The following is a 21,301-nucleotide window of genomic DNA, read 5'->3' on the forward strand; positions in this document are numbered from 1 at the left end:
TCCTCACCTTGAACCACTGAAATTCTCCTAGTGACATTCTGTGTGCAGCCACGCCATTGACTCCCACACTTAATACCTAAGCTAAAGGAACCCAGAAGCCACTCAGCTTTCTTGGGAACCAAGACTGAAAGCCAGATCTCCCTCTTGCTGGGTCTGAGCTAGGTGCCATAGGGACCTAAAGGCAGTATGGATGTATCTGAAAGGTTGTGCCCTATGGCTGTGCTGGGGCTGTGTGTCCCGGCTAGGTGGGTGGGGACAGGTGGGGGAAATCACTGTATACTCACTGTACTGGGCTTTGGCAGCTGCCTTAGCAGCAGATTTTGCAGCAGCCGGTGTCCCTGCACCTAAAGAGAGAGGAAGGACATTCAAGACAGTACCCATAGAAGCTCCAGGGAATTCTCAGACCCACTCATCCACCATAGCTCACCTCCAATGCCACCAGGTACAAGGCCGATGCCAGGACCGGTTCCGATACCGGTAACACCACCAGGGCCAACTCCACCAGGAACCCCACCAACACCAACTCCACCAGGAACCCCACCAACTCCAACTCCACCAGGAACCCCACCAACGCCAGGGCCCAAACCTATAAGAGAAGGAATAGCTTCTGTAATCATGTAGCTGAGCTACAACCAAGGCCCAAACAAAGAGGGCAGGAGCCGATGAAAACAGCCTACAGCTACGAGTTAAGAGTTGTGGGTTCTCTTTCCAGCTCTGGCAAAGACATGCTGTGTGATCTTGGGGTAGATACTATCCCTTGCTGGGCCTCTTTTTTGGCTCCCATGTAATAAGAGTCAGTAAATTTAATAGTTTGTAACCTTTGGAGGGACAGGGACACTTTGAAGTCTTGCTTGAGGATGATGGAGGACAAGCAGAGTTTTTTTTTTTTTTTTTGGTTGTTTTTTTACTTTTTCTTTTTCAGTACAGGAGAATGAATCAGAGGCCTTGAACATGCTAGCCAAATGTTCTATCAGTGAGCCACACCCCAGCCCCTCACTTGGGGGAGCTTCTAGGCAGGTGCTGTACTACTGATGGTGAAAAGGTCCCAGAGTTTTCATCATTATTATAATATTTACTTTGTGAGACAGGGTCTCACTAGATTTCTCAGGCAGCCTTTGAACTTTCAATGCCCTTGCCTCAGCTCTCTGAGTAGCTGGGATTACAAGACAGTGCTACTAGGCCTGGCTCTCAAATTCATTAAGGCCAAGTTTCACCCCCCCCCCCCAAACACATGACTGGATCCCATTATACATTCTTGGGGCTATTGGAGTGAACTTGACCTCTTTTAAGAGAAAGCAAGAGGAACGCAGCTCCGCAAGGAGATTTAGAAGATGACCAGCCCTAGTTGAACTTGGGGAACAGGGAGCTCTCAGAGGTAGGTTGGGGCAAGATCATGGAGAGGTTGGCAGACCTACCCTGCTAAAGGGGAACAGGCAAGCTAAAAGCTATGAGAAAAGCCCATACTCAGGGCTTGGTGTGTGGTCAGTTGGTAGAGTGCTCACCTGGCATGCAGGAAGCCCCCAACACTGCATAAACAAAGTGTGGGGGGGCATGCCTGGAATCCCAGTGTATGAGACGTGGAGGCAGGAGGAACAGGAGTTCAAGGTCACCATTAGCTCTTCAGCAGGAGATGTGAGAAGGCTATGGTCTGGGGACAAAGGTCAGGTATAGATGGAGATAACTTACCATACTGGCCGGCTTTGGCGGCTGCTTTGGCGGCGGCGGCGGCAGCTGCAGCTGCAGGGGTACCTGCTCCTAAAAGGGAGCATAAGATGATCCCCAATACTTCTTCCCATTGTTACCCACCCCATCCAGAGTCCACCCATGGGTATCCTTCTCTGGGTACCATGGCCTTACACTGCAAACAGGGAAGGGTACTGCGGTGGGTGGCCTGGGCTTCAGGGCACCTGGACATGCCCTGTTGTCTTTGGGTTTCAGTGAAGAGCTGAGAGGTGACTCTGAGTCTATGAAATTCCAGCCCTTTTGGGGATGGTCTTAAGTAAAAAATTCCTAGCAGCACCTGTATCCGATGCTCTGTCTGTCTGTCTGTCTGTCTGTCTGTCTGTCTATCTATCTATCTAGTTTTTTTTTCAAGACACAGTTTCTCTGTGTAACAGTCCAGATTGTCCTAGAATTCACTCTGTAGACTAGACTGGCCTTGAACTCATTGAGATCCACCTGCCTCTGTCTCCCCAGTATGGGGATTAAAGGAGTGCACTATTATGTTTGGCTATCCTTGTCTTCTTTCTGATCTCACATTGGATTTTGAGGCAGGGTCTCTTGCTGATCCCAGAGCCCACTGTTTCAGCTATTCTAGGTAGTCAGCTTGCTCTGGGTGAGTCCCTGTCTCTCCCTCCAATATCCTAAGATTACAGGCAGGCCGGCATGTCCACTGGCTTTTATCTGTTTCCTGGGGATTCAACCTCTGGTCCTTACACTTACAGCACCATGTCCTAAGCATCCTTTCTGTTTACCTTTAAAATGTATGTCTACTTATTTGTTTGTGTATGTGCATGCTTGCATGCTTGCATGCTTGCATGCTTGCATGCTTGCCCCTGCACACATTTGGAGGTTAGAAGGCAACTAGTGGGGGCCATTTCTCTCATTTCAATATCTGGGGTTTCAAGATTCGACAGCAGGCTCTCAGGCTTGACTGCAAGTGCCTCTACCCACTGAGTACCCCTTTTTTCTTTGCAATACTGAGAATGAACCTGGGCTCTTTCACATGCTCGACGAGCACTCTACCATCAGCCACACTTCCAGCCTAGCTCCTTTTTGAAAAGAAAAAAAAATGTACAGAAGGGAAGTGTTCTCCTCTGTGTGTGTGTGTCTGTCTGTCTGTCTGTGTCTGTGTGTGTGTGTCTGGGTGTCTCTGCGTGTAGGGATATAGAAGAGAAATCTTCCAATTGGAAAAACAATAACCAAAAAGGGTGTCCTTGAATGCCAAGGTCTTTTAATCATTTTCCTTTGATCTCTGACTGGTGGATGGGAAAGGACCTAAGGCCACCTAGTGAGGCTCCTCTGTTGGTAAGGAACTAGAAACAAATGTCTCAGAGTAAAAGGCTCATCACTCAACTCCAGGTGTCACAGGGATCTCCCACAAAGGGGGCTGAGTCTCCCCAGGCAGGGAGAGGTTTGCCAGGGATCAGTAACCAGGTTCCTTCTCACCCAGCTACTTTAGGGGAAACTGTCCCTCCTTTCCCACCCATCTCTGGGGTCAGTTTTCCTATTTGTGAAATGCCAAGCCCCAAGCCTCTTCCACAAGATAATACAAACCCATCTCAGGATGGGGAACACAGCTCACCTGGCACTCCACCAGTGCCTGGTACGCCTGGTATTGCTGCAATTCCTCCACCTGGCACCAAGCCTCCCAGGGTTCCAGCTCCTCCAGCACCTGGAGGGGAGAAGAATAAATACCAGTGTTCATCTCATCCATCCATCCATCCATCCATCCATCAATATACCCATCATCATCCACCCAACCACATGCATACATATATGTGTGTATGGATAAGTGGAGAGGGAGGTGGAAGGCAGGATTGCCCAGCATCTTAAATGCACAAGGTGCCAATTATCTTAATAGCAAATGGAAATGGTGGAAGAGTTGAGCATGGCTTAGAAGGCAGATGGGGGCTGCGGATTTGCATCTTTGCCCTGGAGGTCCAAGTGTGAGGCTGCTCTGCCCTCTCTCAGAACCTGAGCTCCACAGAGAGAAGAGCATCAGACAGGGCAAAGTTACTTACCATACTTGGCAGCTTTGGCAGCAACAGCAGCTGCTTGGCTTGCACCTGCAAGGAAAAGAGAAGAGCAGATGGGTACGTGGATAGAAGGGTTAAAAGGATGGGGCAGTAGGAAGGTAGGTGGTCAGGCAGGCAGGGGAGTAGTAGGTATGTGGTTAGAAAGATGGATGGATGTGTGATGGATGGATGGACAGATAGGTAAATGGATGGATGGCTGCATAGATTGATGGATGGATAGATGGGTATATGAATGCATGGAGACACACACAGATGGCTGGACAGATGTATGGGTATATGTATGGCTAGATATATGGACTAACAGGAGATGGATGATGTGTAGATGTGTGGATAAATGAGATGACTAGGTGGATGGATACATGGGTGAATAGGTAATAGGATAATGGGTAGATGAATGGATAAATAGATGAGTGAAGACATAATGAATTGATAGATGGTTCAATAGATACATAGATGGACAGAAAGAAGAATGTATGGATTGATAGATGGAGAAATGGATGGGTGGTCTTTTTCCTGGATTGCTGCTGAGCAAGTATCACACCTTTCCCTGCCCTTAAAGGCTAAGAAGATTACCTCTCTCTTCCCTAGTACACCACACCCCACATGCACACTCCAACTCCCTGCATGACTTGAAACCCCCACTTCTCTTCCCTCAGCTTCTCAGAGATGGAACTAAAGTTCATGGGGAGGGATACCTCCGAGTCCGGCTCCAGCTCCAACACCATAGCCAGGAAAGCCCCCAGCACCAACTCCATATGTTGGAATACCAACTCCACCTCTGGCTCCTGTGGAGGAGAAAGATTACAATGAAAAGAGACCCCTGCGAGGCTGGGCAAACTCTGTAAGGATGCTCATTGGCTGGGAGAAAGGCGGCGATACATGCTTCCCTTAAACTGGTCTTTGAGGACAGGAAACTGGTATTCCTGGGTGTCCCTGACCAGTCTCCCAGTCTCCTCCATGAAGTGTGAGCCTTCCCAGGTTCTCTTCCCTGGGTATATGGGGAAGCATTGCTTTGTAGTGGAGAAGTCAGTGAGTTGCTTCTGTCCTTTGAGAGGACTTTGGCCAGAGTATGGAAGGGTAGGGACACCATTTAGACTAAGACTGTCATTCTGGTATGGTCCCATCACTCAGCAGCATGGCTTCATGGAAGAAGACAATTGGAGAGACATAATCTATCCTGGGGTCCAGTGGCTCTAAGTAGCTCTGTCTGGGGCTTTCCCTGGGCAAATTGCTCTCTTTTTAGCAAGAGGATGAAGGGTTTTCACTCTGGCAAGTGGAAGCCAGAACAGAGATGTCCAGGGTACTCACCATATTTGGCAGCTTTGGCAGCAGCTTTGGCGGCAGCAGCTGGTGATACAGCCCCTGGAGAGATCAAAGGGACAGAATGATTAGGAGAGAACATCGGAGAGATGGTCACTTTATATTCCTCTCTCTACCTGTCTGTTACTCCATATATTTTTTTTTGTTATTTGTAGAACTGAGATGTCTCTTCATTCATCCATTCATCTACTACCCCATCTCTGTCTATCCATTTACTGTCTGTCCTTAGATCTCAGTTCACCCACCCACCCACTAGCTCTCTGTCCATTTGTAGATTGACAGATAACATCGATAAATGGATGGGTGAATGTATGCTTGGCTATATGGATAGATGGAAGTATGGAGGGATGAATGGATGGAAACCTGTATATCCATCACCAAGTCATCCACTGTTGCTTCCATCTTTCCATCAGCTTACCCACCCACCTGCCTATCTGTTCATCAGCTTATCCATCCCACTGTCCATCTACCAATAGCTTACATACCCAACTGCCCATCAGCTTGTCTATCAGCCCACCTATCTGTCTATCCATCACCTTAGCCACCCACTTACCCATGCATCCGTGCAACCATTCATGCATGCACCCATGAATCCATGTATCTATCCATGCACCCATTCTTCTAAATACTTATGTAGTTTCCTACCTGCATGTCCATCTGTTTTTTCATCTACTAATTCATCTTCCCAATTACTCTCAGTCTGTGTATTCACTCATTCTATCTATTCAGCCCCTGCTCACTTTCTCATTGGTCAGTTTAACTGCTCATCTATATGACCACTTCTATGGCCACCCACTTGACAATTTGCCAATCTATCCACTTATTCATCTGTCTACCATTTACTGAGCACCTTCTTAGCTAAGGGTGGGGGCATATTAACGAAAGGCATGGTTCCTGCCTCGGCAGCATACTGTCAATTAGGAGGGAATTGGAGATGCTGTTGCTGGAAGCTAGTTAGAAAGTTGTTATAGTTCAAAAAGGAGGGGTCAAGAGTATGTATAGATGAAGGAATAAGAAGACTTAGGAAGCACCCAAAGTCTTGGCAATACTCTATATTGTGCTCTCTCTCTTTCTCTTTCCTCTGTCTCTCTCTCTTACACACACACACACACACACACACACATACACACAAACACACACAAACACACATAGCCCAACTTACCCGGTCCACCCACAATGCCTGGGCCTCCGATACCAGGGCCCCCAACACCTGGGATGCCACCAACACCTGGAATACCACCAACACCTGGAATGCCACCAACACCTGGAATACCACCAACACCTGGGATCCCAACACCTGGGATTCCAACACCTGGAACCCTAACTCCTGGTCCACCAGGTACTAAGCCTCCAGCAGCTCCTGTAGATGGAAAGAGGACTGTCTCAGATTCATCCTTGTGGGGACTTCTGCAGGCCTCCTAGAGTAGACGTATATGTCAACTTTGGAGACCACAGTCTGTCCTGCGTGCAGGATCACATGCAGATGGGTTGGTGATTCCTCTACAAGGATCCAATTCATCAGAGAGCTGGGGATGGACTAAGATGGAGCCCAGAGAGTTTGGATATGTAGCTGGGAAGAACATGGTCAATTCCAAAGCAAAATCAAAACGTCTGCAGTAGGCACCAAGGCTGTGGGTTTTTGTTTGCTTGTTTTGTTTTTATTCTTTTGTTATGCTTTATTTTGCAGTACTGGGAATTGAAACCAGGACTTTGCACGTGCTATCACTCTATCACTGAGCCCCCCACCAGCCCCTCACTGGGGGATTCTAGGCAGGTGCTCCACCACTGAGCCACATACCTAGCCCCCCACTGGGGATTCTAGGCTGGTGCTGCATGGTAGCACCTCTTCCCCTGCAAAGTCCATGCTGAACAGGAGCTGCCTTCCAGGCAGAGTGACCAGGATGGGTAAAAGCCTCCCTTTGGGGAAAGTCAGAGTGTCCCTAGGTGATCAGGGGCAAAATTTACTCCTCCTCATGGATCTTCAGTGTTCATGCAGAGCCCTAAGCCTGATTTCTGGCGGACACTCACCGTACTTAGCAGCCTTAGCAGCAGCCTTTGCAGCAGCAGCTGCTGCGGGAGTCCCAGCACCTGGGAAGACAGGCACAGAGGGTGAGCTTCTGCCCTGGTGGCCCCTCAAGGACACCTCCACCCTCTAGCTGGGAGAAGCATTACCTGCAATGCCTCCAATCCCGGGAATTGCACCAGCACCTCCAGGAATGCCACCCCCTCCAACACCAGGGAGAACTCCAGCTCCTCCAGCACCTGCTGGGACAGGGATGGCACCATGTGGCTCCCCAGAACTTCTGAGGCCAGACAGGAAGGCTCCAAGGGTGCCGGCACACTCTCTCTGTGTGTGTGTGTGCATGCATGTACTTGTGTACATACATGAGTGTCAAGACCAGAGTTTAATCTTGAGTCCATTGCCTCAGGATCTTTTTTCTTTTTCCCTTCCTCACATACATGTATAGGTATGTGTACACGCATGCTTTTCCATGCGTGTTGGAGCACTTGCATGTGAGCATTCACACATCTGCCTGTGCATGTATACTGAGGCCCAAGGTTGATGTTGAGGAGTCATCCTTGATGTTCTGTTATTTTATTCATTGAGGCAAGCTTTTCCAATCAGTATGGCTAGTCTTACCAGCCAGCTTGACTCAGGAATTCCTTATTTCTGCCTTCCAAGGCTGGAATTAAAGGTGGGCCATTGGATCTGGCATTTATGTGGGTTTCTGGGGGGATCCAAACTCTTGTCTTTATGCTTGCAAAGCATGCACTTTAACCACAGAGCCATCTCCCCAGCCCCCATCTTGATTTCTGAGACAGGGTCTCTCACTTTTACTTGGACTATGCCAGCTAGCCTGGCTGGCCAGTGAGTCCCAGGTATCCACCTGTCTCCGCAACTCCAGCACTGCAATTACAAATATGTGCCACCTTGCCTGCCTTTTTAATGTGGATTATGCAGCATGGGACTCAGGACCTCATGCTTGTGTAGCAAGCACTGTACCAACTGGGTTATCTCCCCAGGGTCTCAACTAGGTAGCCCAGGCTGGCCTTGAACTCTCAATCCTGCTGCCACAGCCTCCTGGCAGGATGCTGGCTCTTTACCCACCATCCTCTCACCCAGGACCAAGCCTCAGTATCTCTAGATGAGCTTGCTTGGGAAGGTTCCTATCCCAGAGTTCTTGGGTTTGCCCCCAAAGTGTCTGTTTCAACACGCTTATTAAGTGAGTCCGATGTTCACAGACAAATCCCTTTCTAATCACTGCTACATACTGAGAAACCACAAGCTCCGTTCCTTGGGCCAGAGGGGCCCCCAAAGGAATGCTGAAGGCTTCCTTTCCCTGTGTTCCGAAGACTCAGCCAAGTTCATAATCCAAGTGTCTGGCTGCCTGTCTCTGGCAGTCCGTCTCTCCAAGCTCCCCAGCTCCATATCCCAGCTTTTCCCACCTAGCCTGATCTGCCAAGGGGCCTCTGTGCCTGGAGAATTGCCTGGGGGCCTCTACAGGGCAGGACCAGTTCTTCCTCTAACTTCTGCCCCCCCACAGCTAGTAGGGTCTAGAAACAGGAAGGCCTCCTGTTGGGGACAGAGGAGAGGACTTTGGTCCTAGTGAGCTGGCCTCAATCTGAAGTGGGAAGAAGATGCCCACTCTGTCCACTGCAAGGACATGGAACCATCTCAGCACACCATCTCCACAGCTAGGCTGTCCAAGGGATTGCGGGCTTGGAAAGGGGTTACATTGTTGGTGGTGTATGTGCAATGGATGTGTAACGTTGAAAGATTCTTACACAGGTACTGCTTGTATTTCTCTCTAATCACCATGCTGCTCATCCTTTGTGGTTGGGCACCTTCTTCTTTTGTTTTTGTTTTGAGAAGGGCCTCATGTAGCTCAGTATACCCTCAAACTTGCTGTGTAGCAAAGGAAGGCCTTAAACTCCCAATCTTCCTGTCACCCCCTCTTAAATGCTGAGTCCTCACACTTGGTTCTTTCTGTCTAACCCACAGGGAAAATTCCACCTATATGCTAAGGTTCTTGGATGACAGGTCACATTCTTAAAGAAGCTTCTTTCATTTTCCACATGGAGAAATAATGGCTTGAAGGACTATGTCTGCATCCCCTGAGATGGGTGGGCAGAGAAAGGGGTGATGGCGGAAGGAAAGGAAGGATGTAGGGTTGGAAAGAGGAAGGATCAGGGAGGGATAGAAGGAAGCATAGATTGAAGTGTGTGTGGGGGATGGAGGAGAGTGGGTGAGTGGATAAGAGATGGCTGGGTCAAGAGGTGTGTGTGTGTAGTTAGGGAAGGGATGGGTGTGCGAGGAAGTTGGGTCATACAGACAGATGAATAGGAGATGGACGGAGGGAAAGGAAGAGAGGGAAAGATGGGTGAATGGGTGGGTTAAAGGAGGGATAATATTAGATAGAGTGAGGGAGGAATAGGGGATAAGGAAGGCGTGAAAGATGGAGAGGAGTGATAGAGGGATGAAGGGAAAGGTGATGGATGGAGGGTGAGATGAAGGAAAGAGGGAGGTGTGGAATGATGGATAGAGAGAAAGAGGGACGAACTGGTGGAGAAGAGTGGCTGAGGAATAGAGGGGTTGATGGGTGAAAAAGGGGATGGAGATATGGAGGGATAGGTAGATGGATGGAGGGGAAGGGGAGGGAGACGCATATGTATGGGTCATTTGAAAAGGGGGACAAGAGTCGAGGGGTGGTGGTATACACCTTTAATCCTAGCACATGGGAGGCAGAGACAGGCGGATCTCTGTGAGTTTGAGGCCATCCTGGTCTACAGAGGGCCAGGAGAGTGAGGCCGTTACACAGTAAAACCCTGTCTTGAAAAATCAAAAGGGGGGGGGGGCTAGATAAGAAGAAGACATAGAAACTGCCTGGCTTGTAATTCTTCTAACCACCACTGGATGGGGGAGTTGGGGCCCTGGAGGTCGGCAGGGGTCTCCAGAGTACTCACCATACTTTGCTGCTTTAGCTGCCGCTGCTGCTGCCTGAGATCCAACCCCTGGAAGAGGGGAGATGAAGGGACACTAAACATGGTGATGGTGTCCGGGCATCCCCAGAGTTCCTCACTCCCAGACACACAGACATGCGATGTATCTGGGGGCTTCATAGCCAGTAAAGACCAAAGAGCTGACCCAACCCAGATCAGAGTCTGGGCTTAGACCAAGGTTTTCATGAAGGATGGTTAAGCTTGTGTTTTGGATAGTCCCTGGAGCTCGGGCCATTGGTGTCCCTTTGGCTGGAAGCAGGTGATATTTCTCCCAGCCCCTTACCCGTTCCTGTTGGGTAGCCAGCCTTGCCCCCGGCACCAGCCACTCCTGTGAAGAAGATGCTTGGTTGTCACACAAACCTTGACATTCTGCCCTCCCCTGTGCCACTCATCTGGGGGCTTCCTGATTACTTCCAACAAAAGTGTATACAGATACACTTTTATAGACAAAGACTGAAGCTTAGAGAAGGAAAAATGGCTTGCTCAAGGTATTGTGATAAGAAAGAGGGCTTGGTTGGATGTTAGGCCAAGTCCCTAGTATCAGCCTTTGTCCTTTGAGAATTTTTATTCTAGCACCTTGCCTTTACCCCAGTCTAGCTGGGTGTTCTCTTGGTTCATGGCTGGGGACTCAGTATACTTGTCAGGCTCATAGAGCTGGAAAGGATCAGAACTCCACAAATCCATGAGGGCCTTACTTACCATAGGGTAATTTCCCATTGGTGTAGGGCAGTCCGTAGCCACCTATGGACAGAGCAAGGGACGGATGGAGTGAAAGATTAGCACTTGGATGGATAATTAGGGGAGGCAAAGGGGTGGGAGGAAGGGGTAGGTAGGGTATATGGGTAGATGGAGGGAATAATGTATAATGCAGGAGAGGAGGGATGGATGGAGAGTTGGATTGGTATAAGGGAGACGTAATGGGTGGATGGATGGATGGATAGAAAGGAATAGGTAGGAGAAAGGCAGGATAATGGAGAAATAAATGAGTAGAAGGAAGACATGGTGAATGGAGAGGAATAAATAGAAAGGAATGATTTGTGGATGTATGGTTGGAGAGATAAAGGGGTAAAGGGAAGGAGAGATGGATGGATGCATGGAGAGCAGGAGGTGAGGATAGATGGTGAGGAATGAGTGGAGGAAGGGGTAATGGACAGATGGGTAGAGACACCTTGCTTGTCTCCCATCTATTGGAATGGATAGTCACCCTCCACAGGGACTGTGATACCCTCTTGAGGGTCATCAGTTGTTAATAAAGTTTATCAAGTAGATCGGAGAGAGGACAGCTACTCCTCTCCAAACCTAAGTCCCAACATGGTCACTGGTATCTGAGTGCCTACCTTGTGGGCATGTTCCCCACAGAAGAGCCATTGTCTGTGCTGACGGCCGTGGTAGAGGTGACAGTGGCACCAGAGTGGATAGTTAGGCATTGTAGCTACAATGCTGCTTATGGTCAGTTTTCCTTTCTTTTTTCCCATTCTTCCTCTCTTGTTTTGTTTTGAGGTAGGGTCCCATTTGTAGCCCAGGCTGTGTAACTCACTAGTAGCCCAGGCTGGCATTGAAATTATATAGTCTTTTTGATTCCAGCTTCCAGAGAACCCTCCTGTCTCCATGCCCCATCTCATCACGGGAGTACTAGGATTACAGATACATGCTACTGTAGCCAGCTGCACGAGGGTTCTGGGGATTCAAACTCAGGTCTTCACACTTGTGCAGCTAGTGCTTACCCACTGGACCAACTCCCTCCACCCCAGTCAAGCATCTTGAAACCCAACTCTGGCTTACCTGGCAGCTTTGGTGCTTTGATGGGGTAACCCAGTGGGACACCAGGCTGCTGTCCCCCAAAGGGACCAACCCCTGCAAGAATAGAGAGGGTACATCAAAATCCTAGGCCTTGTGGTGGCAGCTTCTTTTCAAGCCCCTGGTATCAGCCTACTCTCTTCAGATGGAGTGAATTAGTTCCCCATGGCACTCTGGAACTGTCCTGCCTAGAGGGCCGCGCTGTCCCTTCATCATGGGTCAGGGACGCACTCCCAAGCAATAAGCTAATGACTGGCAGGAGTGGAGAGACACACTCCTATACTCATCTGTGCTGACCTTAGGGCACTTCTGGGTATCTTGGTGCATTTTGGATTCACATTGATGAAGTTTGGGTTAGAGCAATGGTTCTCAACCTTCCTAATGCTGCGACCCTTAGTATAGTTTCTCATGTTGTGGTGAACCCCAACCATAAAATTATTTTCATTGTTACTTCATAACTGTAATTTTGCTGCTGTTATGATTCATAATGTAAGTATCTGATATGCAGGATATCTGATAAGTGATCATTATGAATGGATCATTCAAACCCCAAAGGGGTCATGACCCACAGGTTGAGAACCACTGGGTTAGGACCGATGACACTTTGGGTAGAAGCCTGGCTTATGATTTTTTTTTTTTAACTTTTAGAACATGGGATATGGGGATTGAGTTTTGGTCCTCATACTTGTGTGATAAACACTCCACCAAGGCAGAAAGAGACATGAGGGAGATGGGGCAGGATGGCTAGGTTTCTGGGAATCTAGCTCACCGAGGCAGAGCAGCTTCAACTCACCTGGGATTCCAGCGAAAGCACCACCTCCACCTGCAAAGACAAAGAGCTGCCACTGTGGCCCAGGGCTGTGTGTAGGGCACAGAGCACTGGCTGCAGGACTCCTTTGTTTATGCTGGACAAGAGATTTACCACCAAGCCACACCCCCCAACCCCTCATTGGGGGATTCTAGGCAAGAGCTCCACCACTAAGGCTCATCCTGCCCCCATTCATTCAGTAGGTTTTTTGTTTGTTTTGTTTTTGTCTTTTGAGACAGGGTTTCTCTGAGAAGGCCAGTCTGTCTTGAAACTTGGAGACCCACCTGCATCTGCCTCCTAAGTGTTAGGATTAACACTGGCTCACTAGGAGTTTCTAAGCAAATGCTCTACTACTGAGCCATACCCCACAGCCCTCTTTTTACTTTTAATTTGAAACAGTTTTCCACTAAATTTCCCAGGCTGGCCTTGAACTTTCAAGCCTCCTGAGTCAGCCTCCTGAGTTGCTTGGGATCATAGACCAATGCCATTAGGCCAGGGTTACTCTTTGGGTTTTCTGAACAGCATTCCACCCTTTCTAGCCAGCAGAAGCAGGGCTGGAACATAAGAAGTAACCCCCTGTCCCCACAGAAGTCCCCAGATAAGCCCAGAATCTCAAAGTATCCCTTACACTCAAGGCCCGCTCAGCCTGTAAGCTGACAGAGGATCCTACCCTAGCCCCAGCACAGTTGGCTATACATACCTGGAGCCTTGGCCTTGACTCCGGTGCCAGTGGGAACTCCAGGGAGCACCCCCACACCTGGAAACCGAGCTCCTGAGCGAGCAAAGACATGGGTATCATGAGGGAAGCGAAATGCTGCTTGGCAACCCCTGTCCACCTTAGGTCTATTAACCAGTTTATTTCAGTACTGATGGCCAATCACAGGCATGACTCACACAGAGGGCAAGTAAAGTAAGGACCACTCTGTGGGAACTTTCTTCCCTGTGTGGCTTGAGCTCAGAGGATTTTATTTATGTATTTATTTTTTGGTGGTGCTGTGAATTGAATTTAGAACCACAAACATGCACCAGCCCCTCACTGGGGGATTCTAGGCAGGTGTTCTACCACTGAGCCACACCCCCAATGCTCTTCTTACCTTTTGAGACAGAGGCTGGCTAAGTTACCCTTGCTAGACTTGAACTTCTGATTCATCTATCTCAGCCTTCCAAATGGCTGGGGTGGCATGCCAGTGCCACTAGTCCTGGCTGGAGGATCTGACTTTTAATCCCAGCTCAACTGAGTTCAATCTCAGCCTCTGTGGACCTCAACTGTAAGTTATAGATCCATTGTGACCAAGCTTAGGAGAAAAGGCACGGAGAGATCTGTAGCCACACCACCCTGAATGTGTCTGATCGGAGAAACTAACTTAGCAGAATGGGGGCCAGTTAATACTTGGATGGGAGAAAGTGTAGAGAGGCCCAGCCAGTGTGACATGCCTCATAGTGGCTACCTCTCAATGGATTGGAATCTGCTAGACTCTCCCTTCTCTTCTACCTCCCCTGGGGCTTGGCTGCCTCAACCAGGAAGGAAGGGGTGCTCTGCCAGCAAATCCCTGAATCTGGGCTTTTGGGGGATTTCAGGAGGCCTTGCTGGATGGGGAGGTAGGTCCTGGCAGGGAAAGAAGTGAGGGGCAGTTCTTAGGGGGTCTCCTGTAGGGCAGACTTCCTGGGCGTGCCAATGCCTGGTGACTCAGGGCTTTTGGGAAAAAGCTGGCTACACTAGGGACTCCATCTGTCCTCTGAGGACTGGTTTTAAGGCTGTGATGAGGGTGTTGGCCTGGGGTAAGGGATTGGGTGGGGCTGGGGAAGCTGACCTTTGTTGCCAAGGACCTAATGTTCATTAAGTTGAACTTGGACACTTAGGGAAGCAGCCACTGGCCTCAGCTGGCCTTAGCTTTAGGAGGAGGGGGAGCCAGAGGGTACATCCCCAATTCTCTCTCTCTCTTTCCTCCCTCTCTTCCTTCCTTCTTTCTTTCCTCTCTTCTTTCCTTCCTTCCTTTCTCTCTTTCTTTTTCCTTTTTTTTCCTGATAGAGTCTTATGTAGTCCAGGCTGGCCTATAACTTGTTATGTGGTCAGGGATGACCTTGAACTCAGGTTCCTTCTGTCACCTGGGTGTATGTCTGCACACCGAATGCATGCCTGGTGCCCTTGGAGAACAGAAGAGTCACAGAGAGTTGTCAGTGGCCATTTGGGTGCTGGGGATTGAACCCAGGGTCCTCTGGAAGAGCAGCTTGTGCCCTTAATCACTGAGCCACCTCTTGAGCTCCACTTTTTGGATTTTGAAATAAGGTCTGGCCTCAACTTAAGATCCTTATGTCTCTGCCTTCAAAGTGCTGGGATTAAATGCATGTACCGCCACACCTGGTTTATGTGATGCTGAACGGAACCCATGCTAAGTAAGCACTGTATCAACTGAGCTACGTCCCCAGCTCATCCCTCTTGTTCTCACCTGTGCCCGGGAGCACGCCACCTGGGTATACACCTGGAAGACCAACACCTAGAGGCAAAAGAACAAGAAACCTTAGCAGAGGTTCTGTCATCCCACCAGACAGCAGCAACAAGCAAGTCAGTGTGGCCACTGGGGAAGCTAGGGACAGACATAGCATGACCACAGCCCTCCCTACTCCATGTCAGAGAGCCTGCACATCCTTCGGAGCACTGATTCAACTGTCTTCTGGAGCCCACAGCCTGTTTACGCAGCCCAGCCAGCCCACCTCAAGTCTAAAGCCTTCCAGATGTTTGCCTTTTATTTAACCTGAAGTTACTTCCTAAAGAGCATGGGGCCAAATGAGCACCAGATGGGGGTGCCGCAAGCTGCTGGGCTCCCCTCCAGCTCTACCGGGAACAGCTGTGGGCCCTTCTGTTCCGGCTCAACATTTAAAACCTCAGTTTCCCTATCTGTGATCCAGAGCCCATCTGTGAGGTCTCTTTTTTGCTCTAAGATCATAGAAATTTTTAGAAGCCAGGCTTAAGTTACTCAGCCCCATTGCTCAAACAGGTCTGCTGCTTTGGATCCAACATATACTGTTCCCTTCATCCTCCAATGCATTGGAGGTGGGGAGGGCTCTGACCTCTGCAGGCTCCTAGACCTCTGACCTCTAAACTTCATCCCCCCCATAGATTCTGCACTGACCGGGAACTTTCCCAGGCTTTCCTCCAGCTCCGACTCCAGCTCCAACTTGAGGCACCACAGCACCTGGATGGAAGGGATTGTTGCAGAACCGACTCCACCCAGGCCTGCAGGCATCACCTTCATCACTCAGGTCCAGCCACCATACCTGTTGATACTCCTAAGCCACCAGGGATGCCACCAACTCCAACACCACCAGGGATGCCACCAACTCCAACACCACCAGGGATGCCACCAACTCCAACAGCACCAGGGACGCCACCAACTCCAACACCACCAGGAACACCTCCAATTCCACCAAGCCCAGCCCCTGCATAGCCACAGGCAGGAGAGTTCAGGGGCCAGATAGGGACTGTGCCTTCAGGTCTCATCCTGTCACCAAGCCACTTCAAGGCTGAGTACAACTAGTTGCCCACATCATCTCCTCAGGGGAGGAGGATCCCCCACCCCACCCTCCAATTCTATCTTCTGGATCTGGAGGAGGGAGAGTTCTTTGAGAATTTCAGAGTCTGGGAAAGCCAGGGAGCTGATGGAACTCTCACTAAACATGCCACTCACCAGCTTTGGCAGCAGCTTTATAAGCCGCAGCAGCCCCCGCTGCTCCTCCAGGTACCAGAGCTCCTGCCCCTGGGTAGGCACCTCCAGGAAAGGCTCCCAGACCTGCGGAGGAGAGCATAACTGAGGTCCTGAACTGCTATGCTAGTGGGAGTTGTCCAGCCTCAGCCCAGCCTGGACCCTTTCACTCAGGAAGAGTAGTCAGGATCCTGTGTCCTCTGAAGGAGTTCAGTGTCACCAGGGTGGGTGCATGTGTTAGGGCAGCTGTTTTCAACCTGTGGGCTGTGACCCTTTTGGGGTGGAATGACCCTTTCATAGGGGTTCCCCAAGACCATAGGAAAACACGATTCCGATTAATAAATAGCAAAATTACAGTTATGAAATTGCAATGAAAATAAAATGGTTGGAGATCAGTCACCACACACGAGGAACTGTATTAAAGGGTCACAGCATTAGGAAGGTTGAGAACCACTGTGTTAGAGGATTCCAATGCTTAGCTGCTCTGCTCAGCCTCACAAAGCTGTGTGAATCTTTTAGGTCTTGGGACAAATTCTGGCTATGTATGTAGTCCAGGCTGGCCTGGAAATCATTATGTAGCTGAGGATAACCTTGAACTCCTTGATCCTATACCTCCTAAGTGCTGGGTTCACAGGTACTTCACATCTGGTTTACACAGTCCTGGAGATGGAAGCCAGAGCAGGCAAGCCCAGTCTCAAAATGTATGTATACATATGTATATACATATATAGACATGTGCATATATGTATACAAATGTATACATATACAAACATATATGCATTTGAGAAAAGTTCTCACTATGTAACTCTACCTGGACTGGAACTCTCTATGCAGACCAGGCTGGCCTTGAACTCACAGAGATCTTCCTGCCTCTGCCTCATGAGTGCTGAGATTAAATGTGTCTTCTACCATGCCCAGCCTCAATATTTTGATTTTTGAGACAAGGTCTATATAACCAGGCTGGCCTAGGCCTTGTTATATAGCTTAGTCTCCCAAGGTCTGGGATTCTAGCCATGCACCACACCATTCCTGGGTCCCAGATTTCTCATGTGCCTTTTATGGTGGGCATATCTACCCCTGGGCCCCCAGGAGATGCCTCTCTCCAGTTTCATCTCTATAATTGGGCCCCTAGGTAGCTTCCTGGAGCAGGTGACATTCTTCACCCATGTCCTCATCAACATCTGGCTCCTACTCTGTGCTCTAACTGCTGTTTATCCCAAGCAGGGGCCCTGGGCTGGGGTGAGAGGCTGGCATCTTGCTTAGGTGGTCACACTAACCTGCCCCAGGGCCAGCACCTGCAAGTCCTCCAGGACCTGTGAAGAGGAGAGAGGAAGAGAAGTCAAAGTCGTGGGTTTCACATTTGGGCTCCTTGTGAGATGGCTGTCATCATGGAGTGGGGTGGGGGTGGGGGTCTAGGCTGGTCCCTGTATCTTTGGTACTGTGGTGGTGGAGGGCATATGGTCCTGATAAATCTGCAGCCATCAGATCGTAATCAAATGCTATGTGTGGAGTTGACGTGATCGTCCCTAACAAGTATGATTAACCTGCACATCCCCTAGGATGCCTGGAAGCTGACAGGATTCAGCTGGTTTTCTGTGAAGGCGGAAGTGGTCCCTCCCGGGCCAGCCTTACTCCCATTGGTAGCTGCCACCCAAGGCATCTTCTCTGCTTTCTTGATGGTATATCCTGACACAGACCCCTCCCCTCACCCTGGATATGTAAATGTGTTTCCACTACTTCCTGCTTTTTGGGTTTTGAAATAGGGTCTCATGTAGCCCAGGCTTGACTCAAACTCTCTCTGTGTCTGAGGGTGACCTTGAACTTCTGATCATCCTGACTCTACCTCCCAGATGCTGGGGTTTTAGGTAGTTCCCAAAAAGCCCAGTTTATGTGGTACTGAGGTTGGAACTCAGGGCTTTATGCACTCTAGGTTAGGGCTATATGAACTGTGCCACATCCCCCATCCTGGGAGTCCTTCCTGAACATCTAGCCATTCTTCTATCCAGAATCCTCTTTGCTAAGATCCATGAGAAGCCAAATGGGTCCCTCTGGCTCTCTCCTTTCCACATCTGGGCCCGATCATTCCTTCTCCTCCTCCAGGAGACATTCCATGGCCTTGGCCTTGACTGATGGGCCCGGTTAGGTTGGAGTTTTGGAGGTTTGCCTTGGCAGGTTTGTTTCCAATTATGGAAAAACTCTCTCTTGCCAGCACCAGCTCCGGTTGTGGGGTCTAGAGTTGTAGGGCAAAGTCCTCTAAGGGACCCCCTCCCCCCAGAGCAAAGAGTCTTCGGAGCCCTGAGGAGGGGGGTCTACCTGGCTCTCCCTAGGTATTATCTTCCCTTTGACTAGCTTTCCCACCCATCCCCTAACTGTATGAGGGCTGAGCATGTAGCTCAGTAGATAGTGATTGTCAAGATGTCCTGAGTTCTGTCCCCAGTACATAATACATACATATATGTGTATATTACAGACATCTGTAAGATGGGTCTGTAATGCGCCATGTAGTATGGTATGGTGGTGGGCAGGGACTGTGGTTGCCTGAATCAATCATTTTCTGGTCTCGTCTCCCAGACTCTCCCCGGTTTTATCAACAGCTCCTCTCAAGCTTCCTACACTTGTAGAGGACAGGGGGCATGCTCAGATCTTTTCTGTCCAATGGTGGGTCTGAGAGGACCAGACTGGACAGGAAGTAAGAAAGAATGGGGTGAAACTTGGGGGCAGGCCTGGTCTCTGCTGTTGCCTGCTCTGTATCAACAGTCTTATCCAGTTTATCCTCATCACTTGCAACCCACTGTCCTCGATGTCCTTTGGACTCACCTGCTCCAAAGGCCCCCAGAAGACCTGCACCTGGAGAGATGGAGGAAGAGTTACAGTCGGATCACAGCTGGGAGCCCAGAGCCTTACTGTCTGCTCCTTTTCTTAGTCAGAAAGTTTTAGACACACTCTGTTTCCCCTTCCCATGGTTTGTGTAGATGAGGGGGGGGTCACCATACCTTTCCTGAGCCTCAGTTTCCCCATCTTTGTTAGTATTTTTAAAAGATTTTATTTTTTAAATTTCATGTATTTGTATGTGTCTTGGGGGGTTCTTCTTCTTCTTCTCCTCCTCCTTCTTCTTCTTGGTTTTTGCTTTCTTGACTTAGTTTCCATAATACTTAACTGGTAGCTTTGTTTAAGCTTGAACTCACGACCCTCTGGCCTCTACCTCTTGAATGCTGGGTTGACAGGCTTGTGCCAGTATGCTTGGCGACTATGCCCGTCTATTTGCGGCTTCCATGATCCCTACCTTCTTGGGGCCACTGAGCTTGTGATCAGGAAGTCGTACCCACTGTGTGTACCCGGCATGAGTGTCCCATGGAGACTCATCCCGGATCCTTCCTGTCCTTGCCATACCCCTTGTTTGTAGTGGCTGGCCAGGCGGCTGGCCTCCAGCTGATGCTCTGGGTGTGGGTAGTGCTGGCTCCCAGCTGCCTGGTCCCCCACTGAGAACTCAGGAGGGAGGGGCCAGCCTACAGCACCCACATGGAGGAGCAGCTGCCAAGCCACCCACCCTTGCTCCCAGGGGATTAATTGTTCCCAAACACCATCTGTACAATCCCTGCACCCCATTCCATCCTGCCTGGGCAGGCCCGGACATCCCTCTAGCCAGGATGTGGGGACCTTCATTGGATTATTTATGGTGGCTTGGCCAAGCCTGTTATAGACTACAGCCTATCTTGGGGCTAAAAGATGACCATAGGAACTGGACACAGTCATACATGCCTGCCATTTCAGCTACTCAGGAGGCTGAGGCAGGAGGATCTGCATTTCAAGGCCTGTCTGGGTTATATAGTTCAAGGCCAGCCTGGACAACTTAGTGAAACCCTGTATCAAAGTAAAAATAAGATGACGCAGTGGGTGAAGGCATTTGTCACTAAGCCTGATGACATGAGTCCTATATGATAACGTGGGACCTACATGGTGGAAGAAGAGATTCAGTGCTCCAAGATTGTCCTCCGACCTCCTCAGGCACACTGTGATGCATGGGCACTATGCCCGTAATAAATAAATATACAAACCAATCAATAAAGGTAAGTTTTGAAGAAATGTAAAAAGAGGTCCAGAGATATAATTAGCTCAGTGGTGGAGTGCTTGCCTCCCACATAACAGACCCTGAGTTCCATCCTTGGTACCACAAGGAGAATTAACAAGCCACAGGGTCTCCTGGCTTTACAAAGCTTCCTACCCTTAGAACCTAACTTGCCCAGATGTCCCGTCCTTTTCCTCCCTTGCTGGCCCTGGTCCTGAAGTTTCACAACTCCCATAAGCTTCAGTGAAGGGGAATCTGCTTCTCACACATTCATTAGTAGTTGGATCATCATCGGGATTTTGTAAGAGCAGTTGGACATCTGAACTGTCCGGGAGCATGTGGACTTTGGAGCTAGAGTGGTAGGCACACTGGGTGGGGATGCATATGCCACACAGAGAGCATCACACATGGGGGGGGTGTCAATATGACTGGGATACAGTTTGGTGTGTGTGTGTGTGTGTGTGTGTGTGTATTAAGAGGGATGAAACACAAGGTTTCCAACATGCTACCCTGAGCTATACTCCTAACTCCTCACTGGGGGATTCTAGGCAGGTGCTCTACCACTGAACCACATCTTCAGTATTCACTCTACTTTTTATTTTGAGGAAGGTTATTGCTATCTATCTGAGGCTGAACTCTTTAACTCAGAGCCCTCCTCTCTCAACCTTCTAAGTAGCTAAGATGACAGGTGCACATCACCAGACCATGGCCTCCATCTGCTTCTTATCCAACAGTGTTTCATTGAGAGAACCTCCACCCCTTTGCCACCTCCCCAAAGCTAAGAGTGATCAATGCTGGCAGATCCCAGCAATATTGATAAGATCGAGCTGTGATTTTTTTTTTTCTTACT

The 21,301-nt window shown here is 49.4% G+C and overlaps 1 protein-coding gene across 2 annotated transcripts in view; it reads right to left on the reverse strand.

The window, feature by feature from the left end:
* The window catches only part of Eln (elastin), a 40,552-nt gene that overhangs the window by 8,389 nt on the left and 10,862 nt on the right, over window positions 1–21,301 (reverse strand). The window contains exons 5-26 of one of the 2 annotated variants that reach the window (XM_051204864.1): window positions 19,203–19,232; window positions 17,663–17,698; window positions 16,371–16,472; window positions 15,961–16,122; window positions 15,816–15,878; window positions 15,132–15,179; window positions 13,385–13,456; window positions 12,670–12,699; window positions 11,862–11,933; window positions 10,779–10,820; window positions 10,363–10,407; window positions 10,044–10,091; window positions 7,251–7,340; window positions 7,107–7,166; window positions 6,241–6,438; window positions 5,067–5,120; window positions 4,454–4,543; window positions 3,744–3,788; window positions 3,305–3,394; window positions 1,687–1,755; window positions 428–586; window positions 285–344 (exon numbers count right to left, since the gene is read on the reverse strand). In XM_051204864.1, coding sequence (XP_051060821.1) covers window positions 285–344; window positions 428–586; window positions 1,687–1,755; window positions 3,305–3,394; window positions 3,744–3,788; window positions 4,454–4,543; window positions 5,067–5,120; window positions 6,241–6,438; window positions 7,107–7,166; window positions 7,251–7,340; window positions 10,044–10,091; window positions 10,363–10,407; window positions 10,779–10,820; window positions 11,862–11,933; window positions 12,670–12,699; window positions 13,385–13,456; window positions 15,132–15,179; window positions 15,816–15,878; window positions 15,961–16,122; window positions 16,371–16,472; window positions 17,663–17,698; window positions 19,203–19,232 — 1,665 coding nt within the window. Of the gene's footprint in view, window positions 1–284; window positions 345–427; window positions 587–1,686; window positions 1,756–3,304; window positions 3,395–3,743; window positions 3,789–4,453; window positions 4,544–5,066; window positions 5,121–6,240; window positions 6,439–7,106; window positions 7,167–7,250; window positions 7,344–10,043; window positions 10,092–10,362; window positions 10,408–10,778; window positions 10,821–11,861; window positions 11,934–12,669; window positions 12,700–13,384; window positions 13,457–15,131; window positions 15,180–15,815; window positions 15,879–15,960; window positions 16,123–16,370; window positions 16,473–17,662; window positions 17,699–19,202; window positions 19,233–21,301 lie in introns of both variants that reach the window. The other variant, XM_051204863.1, reaches the window with a different exon arrangement.

This window comes from Phodopus roborovskii, unplaced genomic scaffold, assembly GCF_943737965.1.
Source record: "Phodopus roborovskii unplaced genomic scaffold, PHOROB, whole genome shotgun sequence".
NCBI classification, from domain to species: Eukaryota; Metazoa; Chordata; class Mammalia; order Rodentia; family Cricetidae; genus Phodopus; species Phodopus roborovskii.